Source organism: Rhipicephalus microplus, chromosome X (genome assembly GCF_043290135.1).
Source record: "Rhipicephalus microplus isolate Deutch F79 chromosome X, USDA_Rmic, whole genome shotgun sequence".
NCBI lineage: Eukaryota > Metazoa > Arthropoda > Arachnida > Ixodida > Ixodidae > Rhipicephalus > Rhipicephalus microplus.
Genome location: NC_134710.1, coordinates 304,748,628 through 304,770,139, shown reverse-complemented (window position 1 = coordinate 304,770,139; position 21,512 = coordinate 304,748,628). Strand labels below are relative to the sequence as shown.

At 46.9% G+C, this 21,512-nt stretch overlaps 1 protein-coding gene across 2 annotated transcripts in view; it reads left to right on the top strand.

Moving 5' to 3' along the window:
* The window catches only part of Cad88C (cadherin 88C), a 169,731-nt gene that overhangs the window by 106,410 nt on the left and 41,809 nt on the right, over nt 1-21,512 (top strand). For both annotated transcript variants that reach the window (XM_037413789.2, XM_037413788.2), the window contains exons 2-5: nt 3,154-3,257; nt 16,671-16,754; nt 17,366-17,517; nt 20,799-20,861. In XM_037413789.2, the coding sequence (XP_037269686.2) occupies nt 3,185-3,257; nt 16,671-16,754; nt 17,366-17,517; nt 20,799-20,861 (372 nt within the window). In that variant the 5' untranslated portion in view covers nt 3,154-3,184. The remainder of the gene's footprint in view (nt 1-3,153; nt 3,258-16,670; nt 16,755-17,365; nt 17,518-20,798; nt 20,862-21,512) is intronic.

Sequence of the window (21,512 nt, the reverse complement as noted above, 5' to 3'; positions counted from 1 at the left end):
CTTGGATCCTCCCCATGAAGCTACCAAGACCAAAGTGGCCGCCCATTGTGGACAATAGTCTTTTCTCTTTATATACAGACCGTACAATATCAATTACGTATTCTGTGTGTAGCGTACCAGAAACACGATGCCTCGCTGGCGTAAAAATATCAAAGGCAATGTCCTCATCCCCACAAAATTTATTGCTATTCGCGTATAAGAAAAACTACTCTTAAATAATTTGATGCCACACCGTTCATCTTAGGTATACGCAACTAATTAGTAGCGAACTGACCCTAATCCGCCTTGTGTCCTTGCAGAATAGCACAACTTAGCTCTTGATGGGCCAGTTGTATATTAGCTCACACTGTTATGCTACCGAAGGAAGCAAAATGAGAGCACTCATGGTAGGATAGACAAGAACATCAGCGAAACGTTAGATAGTAGAACAGAAGTATTTTCGGCTCACGAGAGACGTGTACTCTTTTTAGTAAATCTGGTTGATCATTTCACGAATTTAATGCTTAAATATGTGGCATTTGTTATTTATTTTGTCATTCAACGAGTTTTTTAGTGATGTGCATATAGCATGCACACCCACTATCTATATATGGCTTCATCCCCGTGTAACCCGAAGTGCAAAGCGCGAGACATTCAGCTACGAACTATAAAAATTGCACCCCCAGCGACGGCGTTGTGCAGAATTTAAAGAAAAATTCTGTTTTGAACGTTGTGCTTTTTTTGGAACGCAAGAGGTCGGAAGCAATCGCTATAGAGCCGGAAACTCGGCATGATCGCCATATTTTAGACACCAACTATTGTTTTTCTTTTTTACTTTTACCCTGCTCTTCCGGTATATCTCACAGTACCACGTGCCACACCAGTGGATTGTTCTGCGCACCAGGACTTTCGTATATATATGTTGCTCAAAAAAGTCTCATTTAGGCTTAAACGGGGGGCGGGGAAGACGTGTTCAAGTCGCCGCGCGTGTGTAACGGGCCCCCGAGAACGACGCCCTTTGTAATGAAGCTCGCAACTCTCGTTATTCACATTTCCGCGTAAAATGGGCCAGCGCGACTCCCGAACGTTCTCTTTAAATTGCTTCCGCGATGAAGAATGACACAGATCTCTATCCAGCCAAGACGTTATTATGATTTTTTTCGCTTGTATACGCGCGCCAACGTGAGCAAAAGAGTGAAATGAATGGAAACTGACAAAAAAAAAAAGTCATTCTTTTTAAAGTACATGTAGGCGTTCATTCCAAGAGGCGCGAGACGCTTCTGGTGCAATTGGCGTGTATTTTGAACCAATACAATGTCGCCACGTTTCTGTGCTTGCCCACCCATACATGCACGCAAACGCCACCGCTCTCGTGACCGGATATTTACTTATCCGTCGCGACGATGCGCAAGATCAATTCGAATAAGCGGAAATCGGTAATTGGCCGATAGCATAGAAAAATAGCAGAGGTATCCATAAAGAAAAGTGGTTATACTTATGAATAATTGTTTTCATATAGTATGCCTGATTGTTCAGTTGGGCCTTGAAACACATTTGCTCATCGTTGACCGAATGAACCTCGAAAAAAAAAATATGTGATCTCTGAAAGTGCAATTTTGAAAAATTCGCTTCTGTATTGATCGAGAACAGGCAGTCGGAAAAAAGTATAATGCCTAAAAAAGGAGCTCGTTGCTTCTAGAAAAAGCTGCGACGCAATGTCATTGGGCCAACAGAGAGCGACGGCGGTTAACAAAAGCCAGATTCTTTATTTGCCACCTGGGGAAAATACGAAGTAACCACGATACATTAAAAATAACATGTAGTAGCAGCGCATCTTGCTGACAATTGTTTTCTAAAGAACTTCTGGCTTATGTATGAAGATGCCAAAAGTTTCCCTTACACTTCAGCCAAGGTTTTTTTTACGGCTAATTACGACAAGAAGAATGCTATATACCCTAAGTTAGTTTCAAGAGCGCGTCTTTGTTGTCTCTGAAGCTACTCCATTTGGAACTTAGAAGTGTGGCGGCTTGGGCTAGTTGGTATGGCATGGCGATAGTTATAGCGCGAGAACAAAACGACGACACAGAGACAAGAAGGAGACGAAGGACACGTGTCCTTTGTCTCCTTCTTGTCTCTGTGTCATCGTTTTGTTCTCGCGCTATAACTATCGTCATTCCATTTGGAACCTTCTCGTAAATTCTCGAAGTGAAGCAGTGCAAACAGTCAGCAGTCAGTGACATAGTTCGAAGTGGAAAAGAGGCTCAATCAAAATGCAATTGTGGGTGATCATGCTTATTACCTTTAAACGAATGCCTACGTCTTGTCATGCTAATATACTGCACCGAATTCACCTGGGCGTCGCCTTCACTCGTCACTACACCCACCTAATCGGCCGTGCGGACAGCCCAAATTGTGAACGCTGCCAAGTGCGCGAAACGATAGCTCACATATTTTGTGACTGTGCATTATACGTGGCACAAAGAGAAATGCTAACTGCAACGTTGGCAAGCATTGGACGAACACCATTAAGTGAAAGCCACATATTATCAGCAGTGAGCGACCAAACAGTGTCAAAAACTGCTACAAAGGCTGTTCTAGGCTTTATAAAAAGCACTGGACTCGAAACTAGACTGTAGGGTACTATACTAAGTGGCTACTGTACATACGCACCACCTCTTCTAGTCCCCATCATCAATTTTCATCCCTCTTTCTTTCCCCTTTCCCTTATCCCCTGTGTAGAGTAGCAGGCTAGAGCGAACTAGCTCAGGCCGACCTCTCTGCCTTCTAATAAATTCTCACTCACCTACGTCTTGTACTATCTATAAATACTTTCTTAGACGACTACTGGCAAGGTATTCTTTTTTACCTCTTATTTAGACTGGGGGACACACCATAGTTATCTGCTCTGTCATTCTAGCCCATCAGAGCGCGCTCTGCCAGTCCCATGGAGAAATCGCAGAAAGGAGAACGTTTTGCGCTACTGAATACACTATGAGGAGCCCTGCGTGTCGTCGCGTCGGCCGCAGGAAATCATTATCCATGGACGCGCGCGGCCCGCTTGTGAGGAAGAGTATCACGCATACGATAGGCGCGCCATTAAGGCAGCCGTATGAAGCTTGTAGCTCTGTGAAAATCGCTCTAAAGGTTCTGTCGTTGTGTTTGTACACGTTGCAGGCCGTGGCGTAAGCCGAAGAGCCATGGCACGATGTCGACACGGGCCTGGTCCAGGTTAACACCGCTGGTCGCATTCCTGGCCGCGTGCATCGTCAGCACACAAGGTGAGTCGAGCGCGGATGACCTGCATTTTGCTCGCATATGGCCGGACGCGTTCATTAGAAAGCAATAGCGTCTGGACCGACTGAGCCGAAGGGAGGGAAAAACGTCCCATTCAAAGCGGTCATCTGCGTGTGAGATCATTATGACAGAAGACAGTTGAGTCATAGTTGCCATCTGTGCAGACACCCCATAGTGGGTGTCGTTAGCAAACTTTTCGTAACAGCACGGTGGTAAAACAGCTTAACAACCACGCAAATTGCTTTATGGCCGCTTCTAAGCTAGTTACATGTGCAGGTGTCTGAGAAAAGAATATCTTATTTCTAAACCAGACACAGTTAAAGCGTGACTCATTGAGGTTATTTAGTGTCCGTGTTGTTCTACCACTGATAACGAGTTCCAAGCCACGACGAGCGTGTCACAACAAGGAAGGGGGCGAATAAAGAAAAGGAAAGAAAACGAAAATTCCCGTGCATTCGTATTTTTTGATAGTATTTGAAGTGGGCTGGCACAATTAATGGCTTACCAAGGCAGTGATTCCAAACTGAAAGCTCTTTCTTTGCTAATCTAGCATGGCAGTACTGAACTAGTTGAGGTTATGCGAAATCGCATTCCTTGAAGTGACAGAGTGAAGCGTTCACGACAGTTCGAAAAATATACACACTGAAAGCATCATAAAAACCATGTTATTATCCGTTGTGATTTTATTTTTCTCCTGCTTATGAATTAGGGTAAATTCTGGTGTTTTTTCGAGCAGAAACCAGGATTGGTAGCATGAGGCACTCCGGATTGATTTTGACCCCTTGGGGTAGTTTAACGTGCTCCAAATTATAAACACGCAGCTGTTCTTGCGATTAGCCCCCGAATGAAACGTGGCTGCCGGGACCGGGAAACAAATCCGCACCATCGCAGTTACCCGCACGATGGCATATTTGCTAGGCTATCAGCGGGCATAACGGACTTTTGACCACACTGACGACTGAAGTGTTCGCAGAAACATTTCGATAGAGTTATTTGTATAGTTGTTGCCGCTTGGCGGGCACTCCTCTTCGCAACGTCCGGCATATGACAACTATATCCCAATATCGGGAACACGCTATCAAATGTACTGGATACAGCCAGCTCATATCACAGGCTTCGAACACAATCACTATATCTCGGTTGGCGAAATTGAACGAACGGGGATTTCGCGTATAAGCGCACAGAATCACTGGAACGGCTGTTTTTCCTTACCGCGCGGCTTCGCCCATCCTTAAGGCATGGTCAGCGTCGACCCCTGGCGCGAGGGGCTGCGGCCGAATCCTGCAGGCCTTCCGGGGCACGTACGCACACTCATCCACGCAGTGCAGTCTAATAAGGCGCGCTCACGTCCGTGAATAGTGCAACACGTTCCTCGTCTAATGCTCCTTTACGACGACGTCCCGCTTACACGCATTGCCTTCGTGAGGCGGACGTGGCCGCCGTGCAGGCGTCATTCTCGAAGGACATCCGCCGAGATCTTTTCTTTATGACCAGGGTGCCCGCAGCATGGTTCGCAGAGGAAAGATTAAAGTACAAGAAAAATAAAGGCGCAGCTACGGCAAAAGAAAACTCTTAATAGCGCGCGCGAAACTTGCGCATTTCAGTCCTGCATGCACGCCGAGTGTGCTCAGGTGTAAAATAAGGGGTTATATACCGCACTTGGCGTTAGGGGTGCGCTGCGGCGGCACTCAAAGCGCGGATCGGCGGTCCCTCAACTCACGCGATCACGAACTTATGATTCGCGTTTTCTTCGAGCGCCGGACGGAAGCGTTCGTCGGGGAGAGAAGACAGACGCCGCTTGAACGAGAACATCTCCGCGCGCCCGCCTGCTCGCCTCATCACAAAGCGGCACGAGATGCGAAGGCTGGCGGAGTTCAAAGTTGAAAGTGGGAGATGGCGCACACCCGAAGCAAGAAGGAACGTGCTTTGGTCCTCGACCAACTGTTTGGCAGCGCCCATCGGGATTCATTCGCCAGGAAGAAAAAAAAACGAAGTTTATGGTTGCGCTGTTTGTGTTTGTGTAGTATTCGAACAGGGCCGTTGACTCCCCAGACGGAATGCAGAATGGGCCTCGTGTCTCGTCGTTCCCTGCGACAAACTGCCGTCAGCAGCCCTCCTTCGGCTATTAAGGATTGCGTGAGAGAATCTTCTTGCATAATAACTTTTGTTCACTAATTTATTTTTTCTTTCGTGTGTGCGTATATTGCTCATAAACGCTAATACAGCTGCCATCCATCACTACAGCTTAAGTGCCATTAGGCACTGATGCGGACCGTGTATTGTTTACCGGCGTAGCTTTTTCGTTTCTTCAGCGCACGTTGTTTGAAACAAAAGATGTGACCGGTTAATTTTGGTCGAGTACTAGATTTGAAATGAAATCGGCACTTTCGCAAATGCACTTAGTTCAAAGTGGGCCCCACCACACACGAAGGAAAAAAAAACTGAACTTATCGTTCTGAAACATAAAGCAAAAATCAGCTAACAAACCCGCAAATATCGGAATAACAACGTGAGGTATTCTTCCTGCTATCTACGTTTATTTTATACCTGCTTCACTTTTATTTTCAACTCGTATTTAGTGTCACGTGTGATCCACTGCACATTTAGCAAACGCATTGAAAGCCTGAGAGTGAGTTTGCTAATTTATAACTTGTTAGACTACCTGCTATGAGATAATTATGATAGCTGCTAGTCCACACTCTTCTTATGCAGAAATACTTATGAAAGTGCTGTTACGACGAGCACAAATAAAAATGAACTCGGGAAAAGATTCCATATTAAAGAGCAACAACAAAATGGAGAAAATAACGGATTGTAAACACAGCTTTAATTTTACTAAGCTATTTCACTTGGTGGTCGTTAATTATGTGGCAGCATTATTCTATGATGTAACCCTCACTAATACTGGTCTCACACAGCTACTTCTCATCATAGTGGGGCCTGATTCCGCCCGGGTTGGACGATCGGGATTGGCTCGTTTACGCCGTCTGCAGTGAACAGCCAATCGCTATTGAGAAATTTGATCCTGGTCGGGCTCGATGACGATCAGCAGCGCACCTTGTGACAAAAGTATAGAATATCACCACTGAGAGGCGAATCATCTGAATAGTGTAAAATTATGAAAGACTTAATGGCAGGACCTAAAGGAGGCGTGAGAAGTGAGAGGCGCAACCGGTTCATGATTTGTTCTCATTAAATATATAAACAACCAGCGGGTGGGACGCTGCAAATAAAAGAGAAACCACGCGGACGGCCGCTGACGACGAGGAAGAAGTTCGTGTAACTATGCATTAATTAGGAAACGACTTTTAGATATTCCATTTGCGAAGCTAGGTTTAAATTTAACCACAGAAAATGTTCTAGGTTTTGGTGCCTCTGCTTTGGGAAATTGCCATAGAGATGCATACGATCCGGTGTGTAATCTTATTCAAGACTCTAAACGTTTTTCAACATAAAGCCCACGTGAACAGATACCCCCCCCCCCCCCCCCCCAAAAAAAAAAAAAACGGGTCGAAAAGTAATTTTCAATTCTGGATAAATCCGTGACATACCAAATTAATCGGGTTTGGCAAAACCAGCTGTCTGGTCGGCTCCTAAAATCAAGTTGTAGCTATTAGTGTCTACTTTGTTGTTGATTCTTTTTTCTCACTATCTAAATCTTTGGTTTCTTTCTTTTTTTTAACATACTGTCTTCACTATACAACTCCCCCCCCCCCTCCTTCTTTTTTTCGTTGTAAGCAATAATGCAGTTACCGTTCATATGAGACTATATGTTTTCTTGGCCAATCCCCCAGAGTGGGTACGAGCCATGGATTAGAGGATACAAACAAACAAACAAACAAACAAACAAGCAAAACAGTGTTTAAATGCCTTATAGTGGATATTATTTCAAATATTGTATCCTTAAGAGCCTCTTCATTTGGTCATTGCCACCTCAATCTCTGTTCTGCGGTAATTTTTTAATGAATAAGGTTTGTTTTGATCGCAAGTTTATAAACTAGCATCAATAATTTATTCTAATTATTCTATAATTCATTAGTAATACACATTCAATGTGACCAGTATTTATTATAAATAATACGTTTTTCGGCCAATCCTCCAGAGTGGGTGTGAGCCATATACATAGACAGTCATCATCATCATCATCATCGTATGCAATGTGAGCAACGGTTCGAGCCGTACGATGTTGGACCTGTAGCATTTTATCAAGGTATGGCGCATTTTGTGAGAGCCTACTTTGCATCATGGTTATTGGTGCGATTGTGTTTAAAATGAAAGGGGGAAGTGTGTTTGGTTGGTACCCGCATTTAAATAACGGCGAGATTCTTTGGGAAGACGGATACTGTATATGCTGTCTAATTCTAGAAATATGGGGAGCTCACTTAAGTTTGCCTGTCAAGCTATACATGCAAATAATATTATCGCTGAAAAATAAAAGAAATAAACGGGCACCGACCAAAATAAAAAAAAAAGAAGTTTAGAACATTAAAAATGACGTTCCGGCTATTGTAGCGAAAACGGAATCTTTTATTGATTATTTTAGTCCGCGCTCATTTATTTCGTCTGTTTTTGACGCTTCTTTGACGATGATTGGTCAAACAGTCGACTTACTTCAGGAGTATGCCGCCCTTGTGACTGGTAAAGTTGATGTACGCGGGATTTGGGAGTATATGCATTGTTTCACAATGATTATAGAATGACACACACACACACAATATATATATATATATATATATATATATATATATATACAAACATACGAACACAGCACTAGTCTATCATTTGTCGTGAGCGAGCGCACGACGAACCATATAATTGTACACAGATAGATTAGTCAAAGAAATGAGTAAAAGCAAGCGGTCGCTGTTGCCGCCAGTGGTCTGATAGTATTTACCTTGTTTAGCGATTGACCTGGACATCACTGAATGCGTCTTAGTACGTTCACGTTCATGGTGATCACCTCGTTGCCGCTCTTATGCTCGTTGGTCTCTAGAGCAAAGTAGTTTGTGCAAATCCTAGTTATTTTGCCGGGGACAATGTCTCCGAGAGTGGCGACCCTATTAATCCTCGCCGAACTGATGTTCGTGAGGTCACGCCTTGGCGCACGAACGAACGTTTGGATTGGTTTGTCGAAGCACCCAGTGACCCGATCAAACTGGCGCCAACTAAGCTCTTAACCTAGAAAACGGTATGAAATAAAAACAAAGCATTACGGTCAAACTAATATCACGTCATCAGCGCGGCCAGAAGCAAAGAGTGTGTTCCATCGTTGCTGTATAGGCGGCCTACAGACTCTTGCTGGAAGTTTTCTTTTGCGGAGAGGCTTCTTAAGTGCTGCGTGGGGAGCCAGCACGCCGTTTGCGTGGGCTTCAATATTCACAGTCCGGCACACATGATCCGCCGCGGTGGTAGTGAAGGCACTCGGCTGCTGACCCGCAGGTCGCGGGTTCGAATCCCGGCTGCGGCGGCTGCATTTTCGATGGAGGGGAAAATGCTGTAGGCCTTTGTGCTCAGATTTGGGTGCACGTAACAGAACCCCGGGTGGTCGAAATTTCCGGAGCCCTCCACTACGGCGTCTCTCGTAATGATATGGTGGTTTTGGGACGTTAAACCCCACATAACAGTCGGTGGGCTTGAACGACACATGTACGCCAAAACAGGGTGCTTGTCATGAGCCTTCTCACGGCACATGTGCAGAAGCACGCATGCGAACCAACGCATTGATGGACCTCTCAATCTTACGCTCGAGCTCAGAATAACGGCAGTCGCTTGCTGCTGGCTCGGCACCATGACTACCATCACGCGGTCGACCCATACGAGCATTGAGCTTCGGATTGAAGAAAGAGTGGCCCAGGATATCAGCCGTCTGAGCTCTGGGATATGGACGCCCGTAACTTACTAGAAATAAAGATATCTAGCTATATATTCGCCCTTTGGGAGCGGCCAGACTCAGTCTAACTCCACCTTAAACGCTGTAACCTTGAGTTGCGACGAGTACATCGTTTGTCAAATTCTTACGAGGTGCAGTTCGAGCTGTAACGCCTACAAAACAAATCAGTTCAAGCAGTAACAAGAAATAGGAGGAGGGTGTTGAAAGGGAGAATGCACATTCATGGCATGAGAGCTGACAATGTATGCTCCTCAGAGACCTGTGTACGTATTTTGGGTACGGGATGGCGTGGCACTGCGGCCACGTCGCAATCGGCCACACTGGTTGCTCGGCGACGCCCGCAGCCACCAAGATTGGTAATGCGTCGCCGCACTGTGCAGGGCGGTCGGTCGCTCGCTCGGTGCTCCATTGCTGCAAGTCCGTGTCCCGCCCTGCACAGCGCACGAGCCACCGCAGGGTGGATCTGCGTCTAAGGCGCCTTCTGCTGCGGCCGCTCTTTATTCACCGGTTGCGTCTTTCTTTTATACGGCCGCCCCTGGTGCTTCCTTTTCGGAGCGACCACGTGCTGAGCTCAGGGGGGGGGGGGGCTGTTGCCTCTCGTCTCCCCCCTCCCTCATCTCCGAAAACGGGTTCTCTTATTCTACATAGCTCGCAGCCCTCGGCGCGGAAGCAGCCGGCTCAGGACGCCGATGGCCGTACTAGTACACAGGTATACGGGCACTGGATGCCCCCGATTCCTCTTTCCTGGTCCGAGCGAGTTGTTGATTCCGCCTTGCCCGCCTGTCTAGTGCATGCGGGATGCGCAGCTCCTCTTCGCTCGCCTGCGCGGCTGCCTCAGCAGCTCTCCTCCGCCCGCGGATTTCGTTTACAGCGCGCCAGCCACCACGTCCAACCACCGCTGCTTTTATTTGCTCAACGTGCACGGCTCGTGATACCGTCGCGACTGCTACACATACTACGTCGGGCGCGGCGACGGAAAGGGCGGTGTTACTGGGTCTACCAGTGCGACCCGCCTCGGTATTCGTGTTTACGTATATGGTTCGCGCGCGCGTTTGGTGCTTTGTTTTGTCCGGCTTCGCTTGCACCCAAAACATCCAAGCGCGGCTCAGTTTGGCTGCCTAGGCCTCGTGTTATTTGGTCTCTAGAAATTACAAACCACGACACCCGCAGCGGATTGCATGGCCGCGTAGGCAGAGTCTATGAGAATGCGCCTACGCATATATTCGTCTTTGGGCACCTCGTTCCGATATGCAGCGTTATCTCCGAAAATTTTCATATCTCAAAGTGTGGTTGTTTGCATATTCACGAAGCGGAGGCGGACAGGCGTAGGTACATGGGTGGATGAATAAAAAAAAGCGTAGGTGTGCTTATGCGTTGCGTCATCGTGGTCCACCATTTCCGAACTACATTCAGAAACTTTAGGCGCGCTTTTTTCGGAGAGTCTATTCCAAAACTCACCTAAAGCCTTTATGTGTACCATTTCGAGCTTATTATGTTCAAGGGAAGGAAGAAACAATGACAGAGAGAAACAAAGAGTGAACAAGTAGAAGATCGGGATGGATTAGTGTGCTCAAGACTCAATTTCTGGGTTATGGTGGTCTGCGCGGCCTCACGCTGTCAAAGAACATTATATAAAACTGTGGTTTCCTGTTATTGAACGAAATTCGAGCTGGTTTTAGCAGACATAACTCCATACACCTTTGAGAATGATATTACAGGAATCTAAAACTGGACACCTAAAGTCGAGGCCAAGAAAGTTTGGTCAGGCTTGTGGTATTTTCGTCAGTCGCAGTAGGTCCTCACCACGTAAAACAGAGCTCACATAGTTGATTTCACCGGACCGTTGCAACAGTGTAGCCCGTGGAAACGTGGTATACAGCTTGACAGGTGGTTGCGAACATTCATCTTGACTGCATATTTTCTCTTTTCTCGTCGTACTATTACGAAAGAACAAATGAAGTCTTTCAGCAATAACGCGTGGATAGAAGGGCTTGTTGGAGTCGAGCGAATATATATGGGTTGACGTGGTCGCCGTGCATGTGCGGATGCGTCAGCACCCGGGCCAGGTCAGAAACAGCAGGGAACGAGAGCTCGCAGCGGGGTCTGTGCCCTCATCTACCGTGCTCATTGGAAACACGTTTTAACACAGCCCGTGTGAGGCGGTTCGAGCCACTCCGCGGGATTCTGTACACAGCCACTCCGTGGGATTCTGGTACACTGTCGTTTCGCCCTGCAAAGTATATCGAACAAAGACCGTCGGAGCGACTAACGAGTTCAGCAGCGTGGTGCCTTAGTCGACTATCTCATCGCTTATTCCTGACACTTCCATTTAGTGCTTGCTTCAGAGCCGTGCATTTACGGCTTTGTTGTGAGGGGGTCATTTTCGCAAGACCATTTGTTTGCATCCGCTTTCTGTGGGGCTTGCAATACTTTTAAAGGTGAAACAGAAAGATAAAAGAAATGAAAAAAAAAACCAGATAGAAACAATATGTAGTACCAGTTTTACAGGCAGGCTTGTGATATCACAAAAGCACGAGCATGGTTAAACGAGACTTCAAGCCCACTGAAAATCAGCACTGAGGAGCAAGAAACGCCGGTCTTCCTGAATAGGCTATTCACCTCGTCATGTCACTCACTGTGTGTATACGCTTACATGGCTGGGTTCGCATAAAGGCAACCGCATGCACGTTCACAATGACCTCATTTTGTCAGGCAGCTCTTCACAAGCATTACGCACCCCAACGTCCCAATGCTTATCGAAGCAACCTTCGATGCTGAATGAATTAGATGACTGCTGGATGGTGAAATTTAGGAGTGCCAAAAGATTAATGACGAAACGAGCACGCAACACACATGAAGGTTGTTCCATATTTGTCCTGCTTTATTTATTTTTATTTATATATTATTCATTTATTTATTCACTTGCACGGTTAGGGATTCACCACAATTGAGAGCAAAGGGTGCCACCTTCAAGTCACTACCACTAGAAGATTTATATAGGACTATAGTCCTATTCCATGTTTGTAAAGCGGCGTAGGGGCCGTGGACATACTGAGACGCTTGTAGTGACGCCGCGGCGCGTGATACGCTCGGCCCAGCCCAAAGCTTGCCCCCATGATCAAATGACAACTGCCACAGCAACTGCAAAGCTGCCTGCGAGCACAGAGCGATGGGAAGCCTTCCGCGCGCTACAAACACCTCAATGGGTCGACGGCGCCTACCTCGCTTTACAAATATGGAATGGGTCTATAGTAGACTACAACTTACGAACTGGATAGAGGCACCACCCATACGACCGAAACGAGGCAGGCGATCGCCTCCGCGACGAGAGAAAGAGTCCTGCGCAGGCACAGGTGATGTTTTCCGAGGGCGGGTGGGGTCACCGGCCGTCCGGCCCGTGACATCACTCTAGACTGCGCGCCCATTGGTGTAGGTATTGTGTGCATCCGCTTTTGAGGAGGAAATGCCGCAGTTTTCTAAAATTGTAGCCGGCTTCTCATAGATCCCAGAACTCACATAACCCTTTCTGAGACAAGGTAAACCTGTCATTCTCACTCCATCCCCCTCTCCCCTTATGTTACCAGGCCTAAACTTTTTAAATATTTCTGTTTTCCACCAAACTATAGAAGAATAAAACCTGACACCTTTTCATGATCTGCACTCACTTGAATCAATGCAGGATTACATCCTCACTACATCCTAATCCTTTTCGATTCAGAGTTGTTTGTTTGCCGGACTTTGTTTCTCATTTTCAGTTTTGCTTTGTATGTGTATTTATGATGAACCTTGCCACTCCTGCTTGGGCCACATGGCCTGCAGTATGACGTCTATCTAAGCAAACAAGAACTTGAATATTTAGAGTAGATAAAGAATCTTGAATATAGTGTGTGATATCGCCGGGAGTGCTTGTGCCCATGTGTGTAGTCAGAAGTAGAAGTTTGATGTATTTCAACACACCCAGTTGTTAGACTGCACCTGTGCCGTCAACTTCTACTTGTGTTCCGTCACCCGCCCAGTTTTATGTCACTTTGAATGCCGGAGCAACTCGCCATGTAAAAAAACAGTACTTGAATAAATAAATATAAATAAATAAATAAATAAATAAATAAATAAATAAATAAATAAATAAATAATGCAGCCAAGCAACGAAAGAACCACCCGTTCACTGCAGCCAGTGCTCAAAGCGCCCAAAAGGGCGATGATAAATTCACTTAACAGGGCCACGTGGTGAATCCCACTGATGTCTTTTACAAACAGTGGACGCTACAGTGACTATCTATCGAGACGGCGACGGGGTAAATAGTTTTAGCGCTTTGTTGCGCAAGCTTGTTTCGCTGACGCGACGTGCGGCAAAGTTTCTCAGGAAACACACGAGCAAGGGCTCGGCCTTAACCTTTGCAGCGGTACGTTCCCAGGCGTCCGCCAGGACAGGCGGCTGAAAGGTTGCGTCAGGCGTTTCGAGTGCAGCGAAAAGTTCTTGTCGGTCGAGTGCCATGCTTCGTCTATTCGAGGCTCTTGCCATTGTTGTTTCCAGTGTTGCGACGTCTGGCATTTGGGGAGCTCTTCTCGAGTGCTTCTATTGTTCTTCCTCGAATTCGCGACGCGAGTAAAGAACGAATGGTGGACGCACCCGTTTTTTTGTCGTCTCTGTGGTGGTGCCTCGCATTTATCTTGTTTCCGTCGCACCGAAGCAGCAGCGCATTACGAGCTGCGCCCTCCGTAGTGTAATAATAATATGCACACATTGAATGCACTATAATGCTTCTGGGCGCGCCACAGCGGACCTTGGTCTTCCCTTCAGCTGCATCGTCACCGTGACAGCAGTATTTTTGCCGTGACAGCAGTAATGCGCTGAAAAACGCGTTATTCGAGTGCAACGTGTGTAGCGCAGGCAGAGCACGACATTCTACAGCACATACACAAGACCAACAACTAAAGGTTGCGTCACAGGGCGACAGAAGTTTAAGAGACACGGTCCTCACAGAAAAGTGTTGGGTGCCTGCTCCGTTAATGCATGCCGCTTCTTACTTATTGAACAACGGCGTAGGCCGCTAACAAATAAAATGACGACGCTATGCATGCTGAAGCTCATAATTAAAGGTCGTCTTCCCAGGAAAAGCGCGAATCCGTCTTTTCCTCAAGTCTTGTGCTACCCTGCAAACGTTTCGTTGCGGGGTGCACGTACGTGGGTCGCTGCGCCCGAGGACTGGCGAAGCGGCTCTCGACACTCCAGCTTTCACCGCATACTCCTCGCGGCGAGACCTTGCTTTGAGGCAAAGCAAAAGCTGCAATGGTTTCACTTGCGAGCATCCACTAGAAACGTGTGATGCACTTGTCGTCGAGATGTATATGGCGTGAGACGCGAAGAAAGACTGCACGATGTTTCATAACGTTTAGCGCCCTGTTTTGTTATTTGCTTAGTGGTCCTGCAGCGCGCTACACAAAACTGATACTAGATCCTAAATGCACGCAGACGTGAGCGCGCGCGGGACATTATCCGCGCAAATGAGGCGTCACACGCAGTCACTGTCATTTATTCGTTATGCGTTTCGCAAAAATATAGAGCCTGTGGTGTTGCAGAGTTTTAGCCCTGAGGCCTAAAACTGTAGTGTACTGCTAAATTATACGCTCGTTGTAAACAATTTTAATTACAAAATAAACTTTCCAGGCTCTACTCTAATAGATTTCTGACTTAATTATATAGTTTTGCGTTCGTTTTCATTTCTTGTGCTGCTTTTTTTCTCACTTTTAACGCTATCTTTGGTGATTCGGCATTATTGTTGCTTGAACGGAAACGAGGAAACACTGCGAACTACAATAACTGCCTCCTATCGGCCGGGACAGACGAAATACTTCTCTCCCGCTGTTGTGAAGGGGGGTGAAAGCATATGTGAAGAAAGACGTTGTTCCATTTCTAGGCTGTAGTTCTTTTGCAAGTTTCATTGTATGTCTTTGTTGATCATGATACGTCATTTTGTTTTTTTTTATTCCTGCCCCAAGTTCCAGCTTTAGCTCACTTCTGAAGCGTAGAATTCTTTGTTTCGCATTCAGTGGCTGAGGCTCGCCTTTTTTCTCTCTTGGTTTAAATAATAATAATAATAATAATAATAATAATAATAATAATAATAATAATAATAATAATAATAATAATAATAATAATAATAATAATAATAATAATCAGAAGAAGAGGAAGAAGAAGAAGAAGAAGAAGAAGAAGAAAAAAGAAAAGGAAGAAGAAGAACTTGCTGCGGTGTTATATTCAGAATCGAAATTGTTTGTGGCAGCGGATGGCTCTTTTCGTATCTTGGAGTCCACAGAGGGATCTGTCCGAAACGCCACCTTTTTCGAGAAAATTAACACCTTAGATGACCGGTCTATGTTTGCTGAGCGACGAAAAGAAGTTTCTAATGCAGCGTTTATACGTGTCAAAACAAACACAAAGTTTCCGACTTGAAACACCGCCACACTTCCTTACACTCTTGGGAGATGCTTGAGCAGCGAAGCCAAAAGGGGAGGCACCGGTGTTTATGACTGTAGGCATAAACGCCGGTAGGTTTATCACGGAGTGCTTCCCCTCTCGGGAAGGTAAATAAGCAGCGAGGCTGTGTCGGCCCCGGCACAGAGATGACACCAGTTTCCAATGAGAGGTGCAGAGAGTGCCTTGTCGTTTCGCGCACGATTTGGAGGAGCCATTTGAGCAGCATGTGTATTTTCGCCGCCTTCTCCACTAAGCGACGCTTACGTGAACCAGTGGGTGTGTCGCGGTGCTGTAGCATGCAGTTACGGAACTTGGCTGCTGATCCAATGGTCGCGGGTTTGATGCGCCACCCGCGGTGGTCGAATTCCGACGGAGGCAATAGGCTATAGAGGTCCGTGTGCTGCGCGACCTCAATGCACGTTGAAGAACACCCGATGATCGAAATTTCCGGAGAGTCCTCTACTACGGCGTCTCCCATAATCATATCGCTGTTTTAGATTATAAAAATGCAGATATTATAATATTATTATTATAGTGAACCATAGGTGAGTGGTGGCATGTGACTGATTTTCATGGCACGTGCATTTCTGCCAGTGCACGTTTATTCATTTTTAGTGGAAGAGAGGAGGGTGGCTTGTGTTTTACTGCGGCACATCTGCGCAAGAGAATACCTGCGTTTGAACATTCATTTCGCCTCGGCACACACAGCTTTTCGTGCAACTTTCTTTTCGTAACCTAAATAAACGATAATTTTTTTATTAACTTCGCATCTAAGGCTACCGGGAACTCACGACATTTCATGCTCAGCAGCGGAACGCCGCAGCGCTTTGGATGCAATAAACGCCAAGTTCTTCGTAAGCGACTGCAAATGAGACTAAAAGCATGATTAGCTTGCAGCAGCAGCACAAACGATGCAACTCAAATTATTTGAAATGCTGTTCGATTTGCCCTAAATGTTATAAATTGACCCGTAAAAACTGCATTAACCTGGCGCATTGTCATTCGTCTGTCTTTTTGTTTTTGTTTCAGGAGGGAGCAACACATTTCCAAGGTTCTCCTTGGGTGGCATCAGCGAGATCGTAGTCAGGATCAAAGAAGGACCGGGCAGCTTAGGTAAGTCATGAGACTCTTCTCTTACCAGAGCCAAGCGGTTAATGTAAACGTAACGCGTGCTCGCCATATGTGACCAGAAATCTCCATGACATGCACTGCCGCGCCAAGCTGCTGCAATGCGTACCGAAACGGCCAAAACGTTGCAGCTAAATACAGCTCCCTTCACCGTTATTTCCGAGTCCTGCGAGCTTAAGCCTTTGCTCGTAGTTACGAAAACGGAAAGTTGCCACACTTGATATAAGGGGGCATTGCCCTCCCAAGTACTAGGGTGGCATAAAACACTTTTCGTCCTCCAGGTTTTCCCTTATGACATCTGAGCTGCATTAGAGCACAAAAGGGCCAACAAGACGCAGTTACTTGTTCAACACGCTTGGTATGGAAGGAGATAGAGAGAAAAAAAAAATACTTAGGAAACTGTAAAATGGAGCCATGGCGTTCGAGCCGTCTTTTTCTTGCCCTGTGTGGTCTCTCATGGCCTCTGAAACGGAGGAAAGAAATGTTTCTTTCTTTACGGCTCTGACGTGCCGCACGTAATGTACCGCTTTATCCCTGGGCAATCTTAGCTCCCCTCTGTTGGTGGCAGTGGCGTAACTCTTACGCTTGTCGCGCAGGCCAGCCGCTGTACCGGCTTCGGGGCGAAGATGCGGACGGCGACACGCTCACGTTCGGGGCGCAGGGTCCCGAGGGACCCGAAATCCTGCGCTTCGAGCGGGTCACCGCCACCGAGGCCGACGTCTTCCTGCGACACGAGTTGGACAGAGAGGTGAGCGCGCCGATTCCACGCACGCATACTGGTGACTCGCGGACACGTGGTGACACTGACTTTTTACTATACAGAGGTGCCCCAAAACTTACACAAACCAGAATTAAGTTTCGCGCCGTTCGAGTGCGCGGGGCTTTAAAAAGGGCTCTTGGCGGGTGAGTTCTGCATAAAAAACAGCACAGTGAAGAAAATATCGTAAAATGGTTTTCTGAAGTTTCCCGAACTTCTACTGCTTTCGCGCCTAGCATTGTCATTTAGTCAGTCCTCGCCTATGGGAACAGCTAGTTCCTAATAGCTCGCTCGTATTATTCGAGGATGTGCAACGTGGAAAGACATTGGTCACGGTTTCGATAGCCTGACCCGGACGAATTTTTTTCTGCTTACGACAGATAGCTGAGCCCGTTAACACGTAGGACTGGGCGTGCTAACACGCAAAGAAGAGAGAAGGCAAGACACCACGAACTTCTGCGCTTGTGCTGTCCTGTTTTCTTTCTTGCGTCCGTATTTGCATGCCCCCTTTTTTTTTCAGTGTATTCAGTTCCGAAACTTTCTTTTTTTTTTTCAAGAAAGTTATATATACTGACTTTTTTTGGCACCTGCGTGATATTAAGATGAATTCCAATCACAATGATGTTCGAATTACAAAGCTCCTGTGGGAGGCAAACTTGTTAACAACCCCTTACTATTTTCGTGTGAGGTTATCATTGCGTCACACGAGGCGAACAGAGGCGGGGATCCGACAGGCTGTGCTGTAGAAATGCCGCGTGAAACGACGTCAGTCATATCAACTGTCTAAGAACATACATAGACTTACGCCGAACATCGTACACGCCTCTTTCTTATCTTCCCTCAAGATCGCGCGCATGTTCCGCCATCTTGTACATGCACACTTGCTCGTGATGCACCTTTGCTGACGCAAGTGAAGGTAATGAAGCAGCCTCTTGCAGCGAAGACGGATAGCAATCTGCTGAAGTTCGAAAGGGCTTATAAAAAGTGTAAGAAGAGAGCTCTAAGCGTGAGATTCAGTGGTACACTCTGTCATTTTCAAGGTCCCATTGGATCATCAAGTATACCTTCGTAGGCCAAGCACTGGGCTCAACTTAAAGCGATAGAAAGCGATAGATAAATTTCTAAAATTTCAGAGGCGTACCCCATTGTTTTTCTTTTTTGGTGGTATGGTGATGGGCGGGAGTGCTAAACCAACGTTGATGTACGAGTACGTGTGTGTGTTTGTATGTGAACGTGCTTACATAAACTTACAAATTACGACGATAGAGGGTGGGGGGTTGAACCTCACACCCAACTCCTCCTGAGCACGTTGATTCTGTGTTTATTTATGCTTTATATATTTTTTCAACGCCACAGTGGTGAAGTACGCAATAGGTTGCGCTGGGGACAAAATGATTGGCGGAGCCATGTTCCTTTGGCTAGCCGACTTCATGGCGTTTATAGGACAGCAGAAGTCGCGCCCGCTCTGTGCAACTAAACCGATACGCTCACCTATACAGAGACATGACCCCTTGGGACTGAGATCTGGTCCATGTCACCGCAGGGAGCACCACCCGCTGTCACGATCAGCGTGCGTGCGGTACATTCCGTCCTTTCCGGGCGGGAAGTGGTACCGCGGCCGTTTCAGAAAGATGGCTCAATGGCCACAGATCTGGGGCGGTGATCTCAACACGTTCACCGCAGTTATCGGCTGACCTTTCGGCATCACGCAACGAGATTTCCGCGTGATAATCGAATGGCCCGCACGCCCCGGATCAACTTACGTTCCTCGCGTTTTGCCATGCTTTTGTTGGTCGTGTTTACAAATCAGCAGTAACATTTTGTAGGTACGAAGGCCTGAGGTTTGCATAAAATCTAGAGGCTCAGTACACGTTGACCATGTTGCAAATGGAACGAAACATTGAAAATAAGCGATAAACATGGTGAGATAGACTTGGCACATTCGAAGTTGCAATGAAGCGTCAAACTGTATCGGCTGCTGAGAGGAGAATGCGCATCTGCATTGAGAAAATGACGCACGGATAGCGAACGGGAAACGAAGGCGCGCTTGTTTGCGGAGAAGATATGTTAAACGTGGCAAACGAAGCATTTGATTACGAAAGCTTGGAACATGTCTCCCGGAAAAGAAAATGTCGAAATTGACAAGTAAAGCATAGCTATAGTAAAGCATAGACACGTACAATGCCACCGCTCACTTAAGAAGGTCAATTTCCGCACGAAGCGGGATACTCATCTCACAGCTTACAGCGCAATGAGGTGCTGTAATAATTTTTTATGACGCGTACATTGATATTAATAGACCCTTTCAATAATCCGCAAGTGCACTTCCCCGAAACTTGCGTATTCACTCAACTAATGGCGGCACTTGTCGTCGTTCAAATAGAGACGAGATCCTCGTTGCATATATATTCTGGGACTGGTCTAATACGCGTGTTTATGTAAAGAGAGCTGCATCTACATTTTCGGCGTCGTAGTGCAATCAAAATGCATTTAAACACCCTGCTTCTAGTAAGTAACTAGCCACCATAGGTTGAGCTGATTGCATCTCGGGAAAGCTAGCTTTGCACTTGTTGAATAGGGTCTATTACGCCAAATGAAACGAAGAAAAAGAAGCCTTCTGCAGAGCACAGGCGGCCAATGACCCCGTCTATTTGCCGGAAGCAAGAGAAATCGAGTCTCAAAATTCAGAAGCACAAATTGCTTTACAGCATTCGGAATAAGATAAACCGCAATAGGACTTATCACTTATGCAGACACATCTTCACAATGTGCGCGGATACTGGCGCTTGTCATGAGTCGGCTTCGGCGTTCGGAAACGCGTGACCAGATCCCGTGTAGGTGGGAAACTTGAGCTGCGCCAACCAAACGGGTCACGCCACGAAAGAGAACATAAACAGATGGTCGAGTCGATTGTAAGCCTACGCGACCGACTCTGCGCGGAGAACGTTATCGGAGTATTATGCGGGGCGCCACTCTTCTACATTGTTCCTCTTGCGACGTAAACGTAACACTCGCTCGCGTCCGGCGCATGGGCGATTATGCAGAAATGAATCGATGCTCGTAAATCACCGGGAGGCTCGTTTAGCGGACACTGAAGCGAGTGAGAGTTCACGTGTGGATTTCACTGTACAAGAATCCCGACTGCTTGCACTCGACTCCTAATCAAACTTATCGTGGACATGGGCGACGCGCACATACGTGACAAAGTCCGAGCTTCCATTTCACTCGCCTACACCGACACAGAGGTTCATTATTGTTTCCTTGTTTTGCAGGTGAAGGACTCGCACACCATAGTCCTCACTCTCACAGACGGGCGTCTGCCCGAAGGCCAATATGTAAGTCCCGAGACCACCACCTTTTATCGTTTCTTTCGTCGCTTCATTGTTTTGCCATTGCCCTTGGTGCAAGTATACCTCATGCTTTCTGCCCATGTGCAGCGGCAACGTAGCCACCGCCTCGTCGTAAAGTGGCCATGCAAATGCTGCCTCGTTACCACAACAAACGTGCGCGTGCATATATACGTCAGACACTCCGTGCAAGGGTCTTCGAGTGCAACCCCGAATGCGTTCGTTTAGGTGATGCATTGAAGCCGGTGGACCGACTGCCCCTCGCGCAGCAACGGGGAACCAGTTTCACCGGCGGTCGTCGCTGTTTGGCCACGCACTGTCACGAAACTGGCTCGCCTCGGAGCAGCCGAAGCGGCGCATCCACGATGTTTGCTCTGAAGGCTGTTCGTTTCGGGTTTGCCCTGCCCCACATTGTAGCTCTTTCCTACAGCTGCCACGGTTGTTTTTGCTTGACGCTTTAAGTTACAGCGATAAGTAACGCCAAACAGGTCTGTACGGTACTTGCGCGCAATGTCAAAGACAACCGGCTTTTAGCGTGCTGGCAGAGGACGATGCAGCACGTATTGAAGGAGTGATACGTCGACATTGGGGCAGGAACATAAAAGGCGGAAATAAAAGAAAAGATAGAACGACACCATA